We start from the raw sequence: 14,381 nt of genomic DNA on the forward strand, positions 1-14,381 counted from the left end.
CAAAGGGGTCAATTCATTAAGCTCGGCAGTGCTAATTTAAGTGAGCTGGGTACTAAAACATATTCAACATTGCTCTGGTGTGGGGACAGCTGATCCGAAAATCCGCTGTCCCTGTGATCTCTAACACTGCTACTTCGGTACTTAGGGCTCAATCCAATTAGGAGGGAATGGCGAATATCGAGTTTGTCAAATGGCTGATTTGTGTTTATTTTTAAAATGCAAGAAAATGATAAAAAAAACTAACTTTTTTTGTTTCATCTCAAACCAATTAAACAAAAAATGCAAAAAAAAAAATAGGAAAAAGGGTGATTTTGGAGTACTTTGAGGGCACTTTGAAAAATTGTAAAAAAAATTATACAAAAAAATAATTATTTTTCAATTTAAAAAAATATTGTAATTAAATTTGGGGTGCCTAAACTAAAGAAAAAGTTGATTTTGAGGACATTATTTTTTTTTAACCCAATAAATGACATGTAATTATTGGACTAATTAAGCTAATTGAAAACTTCCAAATGTTCAGTGTGATGTCTCCACATTTTAACCTTAAAATAAAGATTTTCCTTTCCATCTCTCACCCTCAGGGAGATGCGAGTGGGAAGTTGCGAACTCAGTCTGACTGATTCAGTGCGAGTTGCTAATTGGATTGCAAAATGAATTCGCTATACGAATTCGAAGTGAAAATAGCAACTCGCAATTCACACCTAATAGGATTGGCCCCTTAGTGCTCATTCGTACACTGGGTACGAAGAAACCGGTGTCCTGCAGAGGGATCCAAACAGTCGTGGAGAGATCTTAAAGGATCCCTTTTTACAACCATAAGGAGGAACGGTGCCCCAAGAATTAGCCCATCTGAAAATGACATAGGTTCTTGCTGTCAAGTTCCAAAAATGATGAAAACACAGCTTGGTCAGTCTTGCACCATTTCCCCAACTGTTGTTTGCCAGTTGGAACAGTGAGCTGGATTGTTGCCTATATCTGTGACTGTGGGATTTTTTTCACGTAGAAAGGGAGTAGAAAAGCTGACAACATATTGTGTACCTGTAAAGTACTGTGATGGATTTTCGAAGATTCTTACTCACCTGGGATTGCTAGTTTATGTCCAGAGTCCCAGACCAAGTTGTGGGCCATGTTGGACCAATGAAATAAATTTTTTCACCCTTAATGTAACAATATATATTATCCCCTTAAGAAAATCATATATTAATAATGCCTATATTAAATGAATATTGCTTCCTTCATAAATAATATAAAATATTGTATTCTCCTTTATAAATAATTATTGCCCTAATTAATGTGTTATTATTTCCCTTCTGTTCTTGAAGAGCAAAAAAATGGTTTCATAATTGTTGCTTTGAAAAATGTTACAGCACTTGTTGTGTGGCTTGGCTTTAGTAAATCTCACCGCTTAGAATCCATACATAAAACTAACTGGCAAAAAACATGCGTTTGGGAAACCACACACACTTTAAGAATGTAAAAGATGAATAAGATGGGAGAATTGTACCATACTGAAGTTAATGAATTTGAGGGGAGTAAGAAACAGTAATGTAGGTGAAACAGTTACAGCACAAAAGGATCCGAAAAGGCCCAAATATAATTATATTTACAAATAATTATCTAAGTTAAAAGTAATTTTAACTAGCCAGGACTTTATATATATAATTATAAATACAAGCAGAGTAGCATCACTGGACATGGCCACTAGAGGGCAGTGGTTGCACTGGAGTGCAGTCCATATGATTTTTTTTCCCTAATCTCCCCCACCTTTCATTTTTTTTCTTCTCCATTTATCCAGGTAACTTTCAGTAAATGAACCATTTACCTGTAGCTTATAATAAATGCCTCTACAATAACTTAATGTTAAAAATCCCACATTTGCAGATTCTGGTATTTTTGGGTTGCAATAATTGCAGATTTATAGACCCCTAACTTATAATAAGGTGGTGAAGGTGCTGATTGGTAGCTAATGCATATTTGGTTCCATTTTACTAATGTATTAATAGCTTTTATTCATATGGTGTAGCATAGGCAAACAATATAGACCAATAACATACAGGGTTACTTGGGTATACAATGTGTAGACAGACAAAGACATGGATAGCTAATTATAACCAGAATATACATAATTAGTTAATTACCTAACAAAATCTGAAAAAAATTGTGTTTTTATATCCACCTGGTATTTTAGGCCTCAAGGTCTTCCAGCTATATAATTTTTGTTCTAGAATTTACCTGATACCACCTAAGTATTATAACTTATAGAATATGTACTTTGAAGGTATAGTTCAGCTCTCCTTATTGAATAATGGAATATTCTTGGAAGAATTATTAGCTTAATTTCTGATGCCACCAAGATTGTCGCCCTAACTATAAAGTGATTGCTTTTAAATACTTCCTAAAAATTAGCATATTCCAAATTGGACACTAAAGGCCCCCATACACAGTGCGGTAAAGCAGCTGATCCAACGGATTGGTATGATTTGGCTGCTCTATCGTACCGTGTATGGGCATGATATTGGACAGAGCGCGCACCCATGGGGTTGTACATCGCACCCCCAGATCTTACTGCAGGTTCAGTTGATCTGGGGATGTGATGTGCGATCCCATGCAGCGCTATGGGGGAGGGGGGAACCGGCATATCGGGTGGTCGGCCACCCAATTGCACCATGTTTGCGGACTGCCCGATATGTCAGACGTCGGAACCCCCAATCACGTCGCACGGTGCATATCGCACCATGTATGGCCAGTTTAACATTATAAAACCAAAGTGCATTTTTTAGGAATCTAATGCCGCGTATCCACTATGCGACATTGCTGAGCAATTGCACGATTACAACATCATAATCGTGCAATCACTCAGTAATCTGGCACATATCATTCACATTAATGTCGAAAAGACCAGCGATGCGCGCTCCCACTGGTCGTTTCCGACATCAGTCATCGCCCCAACATGCTGGTCAATCTGCCGATAACAACAGATTGACCATGTTCTGGGATGATGGAGGGTGCCTACACTGAACGACTGATCGTTCAGTGTAGGCACAGCACAGACTGTGAAACGACTGCGCGATCACAATGTCATAATCGTGCAGTCGTTTGACAGTATGCTAGCGGATGTGCCCCTTAAGACACATATGTTGTATACACATACTTTGAAGTACATGCTGCTACTAATATATTTTACTTAAACATTTGAGTAAAAGTTACATTTTAATGTGATTATTTCAGAAGTGTGCCCTCAAAAAAGAGTCTTCCCTTACCTCTGCACTCTGCAGAGAACTGAAAATCTACGTGATTATTGAATTTTGGGCCTGATTCAGACCCGCTCGCAAGCGGGTCGATGGTGCCCTAGTGCTCCGTCGTCCGCATGCGCGAGACCCGGCTAGCGACGGGGAAGCCGTCGCTCCGGGTCTCGCACCAAAGGGGGCGTGCTGTCGATGTTGATTGACAGCACGCCCCCTTTGGTGGGCGTGCCGGGGGCGTGACTGCCAGACGGAGGCGTTCCCATGGGAACGCCTACCGTCTGGGTCCGGCCCCACTGACATCACTAGTGATGTCAGTGGGCGTGATTTTGGCTCTGATAGAGCCAAAATCACTCCAGGGCTTGCTGTCACCGAGACCCTACCGCAGGGTCTCGTCGCAAGCCCGATGGTTGCGATGGTCTTGACCATCGCGACCATCTTTTTGGAGGGCCCTGATTCAGAGCGAGCGCTCTGGTCAGAGCGTCCGGCTCTGAATCAGGCCCTTTGTCTCTGGTGAGGACCACCAACATAGTTATGTAGCGATAATATTATTATTGTAATCTACCCCTTGTTGTTGGTATTGGCTATTCCATTCATAATTTTAAGTCCTGTGCAGAAATCTCCTTCCTCAATAATAATCCAGTCTGATCATTTTATAATATGTAATTTAAGCTATTTTACCTCTCACATCCACATCTATTTAGTGGCAGTTTCCTATACAGTTTGGCACACTGCCACTTGGTAAATGGGATGGTTTGTATCCCAGAGAGCTATCCAGACTCCAAATGCCATTTTAAAATCTTGTGGTTTAGACTTTAGTAAATTATTACACAGTTTACAAACTGCACTTCAAATTGAATGAAGACCTGCAGTCTGGTTAGACCGCAATTTAACAAATCTCACACTCAGCCTTTAAGGTCTCTTATTTTAGTATGTTTTTGGTATTGTGCTATCCCATTTAAAATAGGCACACAACAGTGTGCAGTTTATTCTCTGACTGCACATAAGGGGAGATTCATTTAAACTCGAGTGATGTGTCACTGCGCACATTGCAGGAAATTGAGGGAGGGAAACCCTTTCTAGTGTTTGCTCGCACCTCTAGGTGGCGCAAGGAGAAATGAGCACGGTTATCCAGCCTGCCAGTGTTATAATTGAGTGCAAGGTTCCAACGGGGCTTCGCTGCTAGCAGTTTCTCTCCCTTAGGTCTGAATTTAATTAACCATAGGTTCCTTCCATTAACGCAAGTTATTGTGGGTCAAAAACCTGCGGCTCCGACTGTTTCCTATTCAGTTACAAATCCACGTTAAGTTAGGGTCTGAATGGTAATTAAAGTGGATTTTAGTTTGCAGCCCCTGAGTAGATGAAAAGTAGGGAAAAATCATTATTTTAAGGTAAAAATGTCAGGACCCCTGGCACACTCCTCCCAATGAACAATCATGCACTTGGAGGCATTTAAATTATAGATGTGCACAGATCCCCATGTTTCGGTTTTGGTGCTAAATCATCATCTTGTTTTTGGTTTGGCAAAACCACCCTCAAGTGTTTTGGTTTGTTTTTGGTTTGGGATTTCTTTAAAAATTTATAAAAATAACTAAAATCATGAACCTGGACCTGAAATCACGAGGGATGGATTTACATGCAATCCTAAAATCAGATTTTAGATCCGAGTTCCGAATTTGGCGAGAAGACTGGAGTCAGGACTTGTTTCTACTCGGTACCCCAAAATGATCCGAGCCAGGACTCGTTTCAATTCGAAACCCCAATGTTCAGGTGTGTTCTGGTTTCAGCAACACCGAACCGCTCATCTCATTTAAATAACATAATTTGGCCAATGATGATGTCATTTTCCAGATGATTGAGTGTTGTATACATGGGAAATGAGTTACTGAACTTGCAGATGGGAAGTGCTTTTTTCCAATATTTTTGAACCGTGCTTAAAAACTATTGAAAGTCACATTACAGACATTTGTTTGCAACCCAAAATTATACTTACCTACTTTCCCAGAAGATGCAAGAGACCAGATTTTTCAGAGAATCTCTGGACCCTCAGAGGAGTTAGTGGATATCTTGCTTCCCGTCCGCTTCATAGTGAAGTGGGTAGGATGGTGAGACTCAGTATTATCCGAATTGCAGGCACGTATGGAAGAGACGGGGCCCCCTCCCTGAGGCCCAAAATAATCTAGAGGCTTTAATTTGATGGAAAATTCCACTGTTAAAAAACAATATAAATATTAACCACTTTACACCTTTTAAGAACCTTTAATGCTTTGCTTATGCCACTAATAACCTTCTATACTAGTATTCAAAGTTATTTGCCACTTTTTGGGGGTTCAGAGTGATTTTCCCACTTTTTTATGCACTTCCCCCAGGTTGTGCACTGTAGGATTACTGTGTGACCAGGGGCGTATTTATAATGAGTGCAGGGTGTGCGGTGCACACAGGCCCCTGGGGGCCCACACCACATACCCTGCACCCATATTTTGTAGTATTTACCCCTCTGAAGTCCCGCGCTGGCTGCAGCGCTGCAAAGAACACATGGAAAATGGTTGCCCAGAGTTTACTGCTGTGGTGACATGGCCTGCTGCCGGAGAGAGAAGAGGGGGCCTGTGTGCATACCCTGTCCTTCTGCGTGTGACATTGCCATGGGTGCAGAGAATTAGTAAGGCTTTTACCATCGAAATGTGCGACTCGCAGTAGCGCACTTGATAAAAATAACCTGCAAAGTGTGCAGTAATGTAACCCGTGGTTTCTGTGAACGGAACTTGTGGCTAGTGTTGAAAGGGGGCAGAGCCTAATGGCTAAAGAGCAAAGCCCCACCCTCAGAATGGTCACCATCTTTTCCTCTCTGAGATTCTCCTGGAGAGGAGAATTAAAAATTCGATAAGTATGCCCAAAATAATCTAGTGGCTTTAATTTGAACGTTAGGCTCCTGCTTGGAATTGCATATAGTGGCAGGAACTAGAACATGGCATTGCAGACACTGCAGAGTATCTTTACTCCCATAGCTGAAGCATTACAGCTGGACAGCAGGTCCAACTACACAATCTCACTTATACCCATTTTCCACCAAAAACCCGAGTCTGACCTGGGTTTTCGGACATGGTTCCAACCCAGGTTAGACCCCGTTTACACTGCACATTCGATCCGGGTTGTTCCTGGGTCAGCCCAGTTCACACAATGAATCCAGGTCTACCCTGCTAAACTTGTGAGGCCATAAAAAGTGGGAGGTGACTGCTACACAGCCACCAATCAGCTCATTTTAGGCATGACCCAGGTTGGATAACAAATTAAATTTCCCAGGTCCACCCTGGTAGCTACCTGGGTTGGATTCCCAGGTCACTTGACCAGAGTTATTTTTCAGGGACCCTTTTCCACTAAGCCGCTATCCGGGAAGACCAAGCAATAACCTAGGTTATTGCAGCAGTGGAAAAGGGGTATTACACACATATACATGGGATCTAATGCACTAATGTTGTAACAATGGGGCAATAGACTTCATGGGATATATTTACTAAAGTGCAGGTTTACGAAAGTGGAGATGTTGCCTATAGAAACCAATCAGATTTTAATACTACCTTCTAGAAAATGATAGCTAGAATCTGATTGGTTGCTATGGACAACATCTCCACTTTTGAAAACCCGCACTTTAGTAAATATACTCCCATGAGCCTATCACTAGGCCCATTATATAGTATCCAATATGTCAAAATAACTTCAAGGAAATATGTTTTTTATAAGCCAGTGCATGTATGTGAATGTATAAATACATATAAATATGGGTGCATCAGAAGTCTGAATTATAGAAGTTAGGTTAAGGATTGGATAACTAATTTTTAGTTTTTTAGCAAGCTTTATTCAGTACCTGCAGAAAAGAAAAAGGACACTATTGAAGCGTAGACTCTATATAGCAGTTCTTGTTACTGGCAGGCACAGAAAGACTATATTACAGGAGGGCAAGAAGGCAATATGTCATGGCCATGTCACTGCCATGACCCATGATACTACATCACTGATGCCGCCCACTCTGTCACAATCTTTCACATAATGAATAGGAGTTTTTTTTTCATCAGCACAATGGACCCTTTATTGGATAATGATATTGGTGCAAAATAGTTTTGCATGTGTTTTGCATTAGCATCACTTCATTAAATAAGCTTTTGAGAGTTTTTTAATGCTTAGTTATAGCATTGTTAATCTGTTATTTCATTATTTTCTAAAAGCACAAATTAATCAGGGTATTAGGCATTGGCATTAATTATTACTGTATTGTCAATATTTTTATACTCACACAAGTTGGTAATCTTCATTTCCTGGTTCGATTTGTGCATATAATAGTGAGACTTGTCATATGGCTGCTCTAAAATGTCCTTGTCCCTTTGGCATATGTCAAATTATTTTTTGGGTTATCAGGTTCTTATAGGCCAAATATATGTATTATTACTTTATACACAAGCTTGATCAATATGAAAACAGTTATATTTATAATGACAATCATATATTAAGTACACTGATTTGAAATTTTGATTTTTTTTTTATTGTTTCCAGGATAAATGAATCCCAAAATCAGCAGGACAGACTGCAGATCATAGCGGTGAGTGCAAAGGGCTATGTCTATACGTGCAAAGTTATCGAGATGGTAAAGAACCGCAATGTCACCATGCAGCCTGCAGATGCCACTGTTGCTAGATATATATATATATATATATATATATATATATATATATATATATATATAAAATCTCAATGCATCTCTCTCTTTTCTCACTCACTCACTCTCTCTGGGGCCCATTTATCGTGGATATGGAGGGCTACCTCAAATATCAAGTTTCCCCCAGATGTATCAAGGAGGGACCGCAGCAGTCTCCGATACCTGCTGTGTTCCCTCCGTTCCTGCAGGCAGCTGCATCCCCCATAGGTTGCTATGGGGGTTGTGATGCTGCCAGATTTACCAATATCCGGAATGTGGTGCATTCCCGATATTGGCCCCTGCAGCTTACGTTAGCCGCTGTAGCCTATGGGCTACCACCACATAAGTAGCCGACGGAGGGTTCCCACGGAACCCTCCCCCGGCAATGGGCGCAAGTCGCCGGGACTGCGCATGCGCAGCAGCCCCAGCACTGGCCGGCAGCTCTCCGGAGACATCACAGGGATGGGCTCCTTTCGGAACCTGTGTCCCTGCATGTCCTGGTTGATACATCCGGCCGCTATGATTGAATTTTGCAATGTGATCATGGTCGGTACTGTCATGCCCTGATTGCATTGCAAATGTGATCATTAATAAATGGGGGCCTATGTCTGTATATATACTGTATACTGTATATACATCTCTCTCTCTTCTCTCAATCTTTCACTGTCTGCCTATATATATATATATATATATATATATATATTATATGTATATGTTAATAGTTTATTTTCATGATTAACAAAATGCAAAGTGAATGAACAGAAGAGAAATCTAAATTAAATCAATATTTGGTGTGACCACCCTTTGCCTTCAAAACAGCATCAATTCTTCTAGGTACACTTGCACACCGTTTTTGAAGGAACTCTGCAGGGAGGTTGTTAGAAACAAATTGGAGAACTAACCACAGCTCTTCTGTGGATGTAGGCTTGCTCAAATCCTTCTTTCTCTTCATGTAAAACCATACAGACTCGATGATGTTGAGATCAGGGATCAGTGGGGGCCATATGACTTCCAGGGCTCCTTGTTCTTCTTTACACTGACGATAGTTTTTAATGGCATTGGCTGTATGTTTGGGGTTGTTGTCCTGCTGCAGAATAAATTTGGAGCCGATCAGACGCCTCTCTGATGGTATTACATGATGGATAAGTACTTACCTGTATTTCTCAGCATTGAGGACACCCTTAATCCTGACCAAATCCCCAACTCCATTTGCTGAAATGCAGCACCAAACTTGCAAGGAACCACCACCATGCTTCTCTGTTGCCAGCAGACACTCATTATTATACTGCTCTCCAGCACTTTGGCAAACAAATTCCCTTCTGTTACAGCCAGTTATTTCAGAATTTGACTCGTAAGTCCAGAGCACCTGCTGCCATTTTTCTTCACTCCAGTTCCTATGTTTTCGTGCATAGTTGAGCGCTTGGCCTTGTTTCCACGTCGAAAGTAGGGCTTTTTGCCCACAATTCTTACATGAAGACCACTTCTGGCCAGACTTCTCTGAACAGTAGATGGGTGTACCTGGGTCCCACTGGTTTCTGCCAGTTCTGAGCTGATGGCACTGCTGGACATCTTCCAATTCTGAAAGGACGTAAGCATGATGTGTCTTTCATCTTAAGCACTAAGTTTCCTTGGTTGACCACTGCGTCTACGATCCTCAACGTTGCCTGTTTCTCTGTGCTTCTTCAAAATAGCTTGAACAGCACATCTCGAAACCCCAGTCTGCTTTGAAATCTTTGCCTGGGAGAGACCTTGCTGATGCATTATAACTACCTTGTGTCTTGTTGCTGTGCTCAGTCTTGCCATGGTGTATGACCTGTGAGATGAAACTGTCCACAACCTCATCTTTGTAGCAAAGTTTGGCTGTTCCTCACCCAGTTTTAAGTCTCCTACACAGCTGTTTCTGTTTCAGTTAATGACTGTGTTTATACCTACATATGAAAATGATGATCTTTATCACCTGTTTGGTATGATTGGTTAATCAGACACCTGACTATAATCCTACAAAATCCCTGACTTTGTGCAAGTGTACCTAGAATAATTGATGCTGTTTTGAAGGTAAGAAGGTAAAGAGTGGTCACACCAAATATTGATTTGATTTAGATTTTTCATCTGTTCATTCAATTTGCATTTTATTAATTGATGACAATAAACTATGAACACTTCTAGTTATGAAAGCATTCTTACTTTGCAGCATGTTTTCCACACCTGCCTAAAAATTTTGCACAGTATTGTATATAAAGGACACTTCAGTGTCAGCACTATTTGGCCTGTCCATTTATGTCTGAGCTCTCTCATTCTGCCCCCTTCCCCCTCTCCTACCCCACCCCTTGCGCTGTCCCGAACCCACTCCATCCTGCCCCCCGTACTTGCCACGTACCCGATGGCGCTTTCCTACTCCTCTCCTACTAGGCTAGGGTCTGTCCCATCTCCCTAGCAGTGGGAGACATTGGGGCATGCGCCCCGACTCCTACTGCGCGGCACATATATATACTATATACATATACTGTATATGATATATGCTGTAATCCAATATGGAAGAAGGGTACTCACCATAATTCTCAAATCTTTACATATTCATTGAGAAAATGCATCAAAAAAACTTGACATCAGGACGACATTTTGATTCCCCCGCAGAATCTTTTTCAAGGCAGTAAACAGACAATACCATGTTGAATTAGACTTGCAATATTTGACAATAATGCTGCCTTGAAAAAGGTGTATTGAATTGTCAGCGAGATGGCATGACTTGATCGCAAGATTTATTGACACATTTTGTCAATAAATATGTGAAGACATGAGAATTCTGGTGAGTGACCTCCTTCTATATTGGATTTTGTCATATATATATGTCGCCTGAGGAGCACCCCAGTAAGTTGTCTACTGCTGTAGATGAGAGTGCCTGGCCTAGTATCTGTCACGCTTGTGGAACCATGGACAAGTAAATGTCTGAATGAGCAGTGGGAGATGTGTAGGTAAAGCTGGCAGGCTTGAGGAGACCTCTTAACGTGTGTAGATGCTTCCCTGGCCGGAATCGAACCCGGGTCTCGGCAGAGAGATGCCGGATCGTACCCACTAGACCACCAGGGTTGTTGATGGGATGATGTATGTAGCAGAGAAGAGTGTAGCAGTAGATTAACCAGGCTGTACTGGGTTGTTACTTGATATAATAAAAAGCACTCTTCTTTCTTGGTCCAGGACACTTGAGTGTCAGATCTTGGCAGAAGTATTTACCAGACTCGAACCGGGTTTCCTCTGTAGTCTGGGAGCATTCTGATGGCGACAGGACCGGACAGTGGGACTGATTCAGACCCGCTCGCGAGCGCTGAGCGCTCGCAAGCGGGTCGATTTTGGCCCAGTGCGCATGCGCATGACGTACCCGGCTCCCTCGTGCGCATGCGCGAGTCCCGGATAGCGACAGGCCAGCCGTCGCTATGGGTCTCGTTACAAAGGGGGCGTGCTGTCGATGGAGAGTGACAGCATGCCCCCTTTGGTGGGCGTGCCGGGGGCGTGGCTGGCCAGACGGAGGCGTTCCCATGGGAACGCCTACCGTCTGGTACCGGCCCCACTGACATCACAAGTGATGTCAGTGGGAGTCCTTTCGGCTCTGATAGAGCCAAAAGCACTCCATGGCTTGCGGCAACGAGACCCTACCACAAGGGTCTCGTTGCAAGCCCGATGGTCGCGATGGTCTTGACCATCGCGACCATCTTCCTGGCCGCTCGCTATAGCTGTGGGTGGTCACCCACAGCTATACGAGCGGCCAGGAGGCCGCTCTAAAATTAAGAAGGACGGCCCTGATTCAGAGCGAGCGCTCTGTCAGAGCGTCCGGCTCTAAATCAGGGCCAGAGACCGAACACCTGAATGGATGGTAGCTGTAGAATAATCAGGAACAGAACCAGGGAAGCAGAAACGGCTGCTATTACCTGAGCAGTCAGATGTGTGCTTTGCATAGGTGTAGATCAGAATCAGCAAAAAAGGAGCAGCCTGATGACGGTGCCTCTTGAGCACTGAAACGTTGCTGTTTGTCTTGTCCACATTAAAGCCATTTTCTTCAGACCCTGAGTGCCGCTCCTTTGGACTACCTCTGCATTACTTGTGCGGGCACCGGGGCCAGTTACTTTACGGACTTGGAGAGCCGGGTATTCCTGCATCGTATATATATATATATATATATATATATATATATATATATATATATTATATAATATATATATATATATATATTTATATATATCTATACACACAGTGTATATATATATATTATAAGGCTGTTATATACATATATATATATATATATTTTATGTGTTGACTATACACAGTGTAAAGTGACATGCTGCATATACAATAGTTGTCAATACATTTATTCTATGCAAGATTAATGTTCTCACTCAGCGGAGAGCTAAAGACTTTTGGTATGATTAGGAGGACAAAGGTAAGTAAATAGTAAATACAGCACTAGTACATGAGACCACAACAACAGCAACACAGTTTTATAAAAATAGATTATTATGTGAAGATAGGCAGCAACTCCTACAGGATGTGACTATTTCCCTCCTCTGCTCTTTTGAAGCTTTGTAGTGAAACAGCTGCTTGGACAGTGGAGAACCAGTAATGTACCCAACACATCATTCTGTATGCACTGAAATTATAAATAATGTGGCCTAAAGAGCATAAAGAAACATAATTTTGTAAGACTCAAAAACACTGGGCACATGGCTTTTATTGCTACTTTTACTTGCAAAGTAAATACAGAGTGAAGAACACATGTGAGATATAAATCCTCACATTACTTTGTAACCACCCCTGTTTAAATAATTTATAATATAAAAATTCTCTAGTCCATACTAAGGAATACATTTACCCCCACGCCATTTTCCCTGTATTTTTAAAACCATGACTGGCTCACAGAGCCCAGTGCTGGTTCATAAATACGGGGGGACCCTACTTGTACCCCATATTTTTAGAACCGGGACTGGCTCAGGAGCCTAGGGCTGGTTATGCTTTGGGGGGGAACCCCACATCAATTTTTTTTTTCTTTGTATTAACCCTATATTTTATACATTAGTACACACAAGCAGCCTGCATGTATTTCACTGATATGTGCAGGCTGCTTGTTCGGGAGTGTTTGGCTAGGGAAACAGGGATGAAACACAGGTAGGAACAATCACATACACCATCGAAAAACACGATCCGGACAAACACGGGAACTTAGTCAATTCCCAAATTTCTTTAAAAAAAATACTCCTGTGTATGATTGTTCCTGCCCGTGTTTAATCGCGGACAAACGCGGATCAAATACGAATGTTAGTAAATTTACCCCTTAGACTTAATAGCTACTACCATATATTTACTTTTCCCTTAGGAAAAAAGACGACGTCAGGTTGAAACTGAAAACAAAAGACGCCAACTTGAAGATGACCGCAGACAATTGCAGCATCTCAAAGTGAGTCTTTGATTATTTATGTTCTGTTACATTGTTTTACTATGTAGCAATATGTTTGATATTCCTTGATTTTTGTTCTTTATTTTAATTTTTTTAGTTCATGTCCTAAAGCTCATGTACACAGGCTGTCTCTATAGAGTCCAATTATATCTTTCTGGTCTTGCTGACAGCCTCTGGCTAATGCAACAAAACTGAGGCCCTGATTCATAGCCGGACGCTCTGACAGAGCGCTCGCTCTGAATCAGGGCCGTCCCTGCTCCTTTTTGGAGCGGCCTCCTGGCAGGAGTGCTTTTGGCTCTATCAGAGCCGAAAGCACTCCCACTGACATCACTAGTGATGTCAGTGGGGCCGGCCCCAGACGGTAGGCATTCCCATGGGAACGCCTCCGTCTGGGCAGCCACGCCCCCGGCACGCCCACCAAAGGGGGCGTGCTGTCAATCACCATCGACAGCACGCCCCCTTTGTAACGAGACCCATAGCGACGGCTGGCCTGTCGCTATCCGGGACTCGCGCATGCGCACGAGGGAGCCGGGTCCGTCATGCGCATGCGCACTGGGCCAAAATCAGCGCTCGCGAGTGGGTCTGAATCAGGTCCTGAAACCAATGCTAGGAGGAAAGAAACTAATGTTGGTTGAATTAAAACCAGTACTGTGCACAGATTCACTCACGTACTAACATTCACTTTACATTGTGTCAATGTCACAAGCTGGATGGCAGGCCCTAGCCATGTTAAAGTATAGTTTGGGTCGCATATGGAGTAAGATTGTTAAAGTTGCTTGCTTTCACCTATCATGTTAACCTAATAAATCAAGGGCCTCAGAGGTGCACGCAAACCTCATGCAATGCTGATGCTCTAATAGTTGAGTGATTGTTTGCTATTGCGCATGCGCAAAATTGTAAAGCACTACAGTACGTGTTACCCTGTGTATATGCACAAAGACGCTGTTACGTACACGAGAGATGGTATTAGGAACAGAGTGGCAAAGCGAGGGGCATTCCTTGGCGGTGA

At 42.4% G+C, this 14,381-nt stretch overlaps 1 protein-coding gene across 2 annotated transcripts in view; it reads left to right on the forward strand.

The window, feature by feature from the left end:
• The window catches only part of PALM (paralemmin), a 110,204-nt gene that overhangs the window by 43,411 nt on the left and 52,412 nt on the right, over positions 1–14,381 (forward strand). For both annotated transcript variants that reach the window (XM_088460339.1, XM_088460340.1), the window contains exons 2-3: positions 7,788–7,833; positions 13,292–13,372. In XM_088460339.1, coding sequence (XP_088316465.1) covers positions 7,788–7,833; positions 13,292–13,372 — 127 coding nt within the window. The remainder of the gene's footprint in view (positions 1–7,787; positions 7,834–13,291; positions 13,373–14,381) is intronic.

This window comes from Taudactylus pleione, unplaced genomic scaffold, assembly GCF_031769625.1.
Source record: "Taudactylus pleione unplaced genomic scaffold, aTauple2 ptg000044l, whole genome shotgun sequence".
Classification (NCBI taxonomy): Eukaryota; Metazoa; Chordata; class Amphibia; order Anura; family Myobatrachidae; genus Taudactylus; species Taudactylus pleione.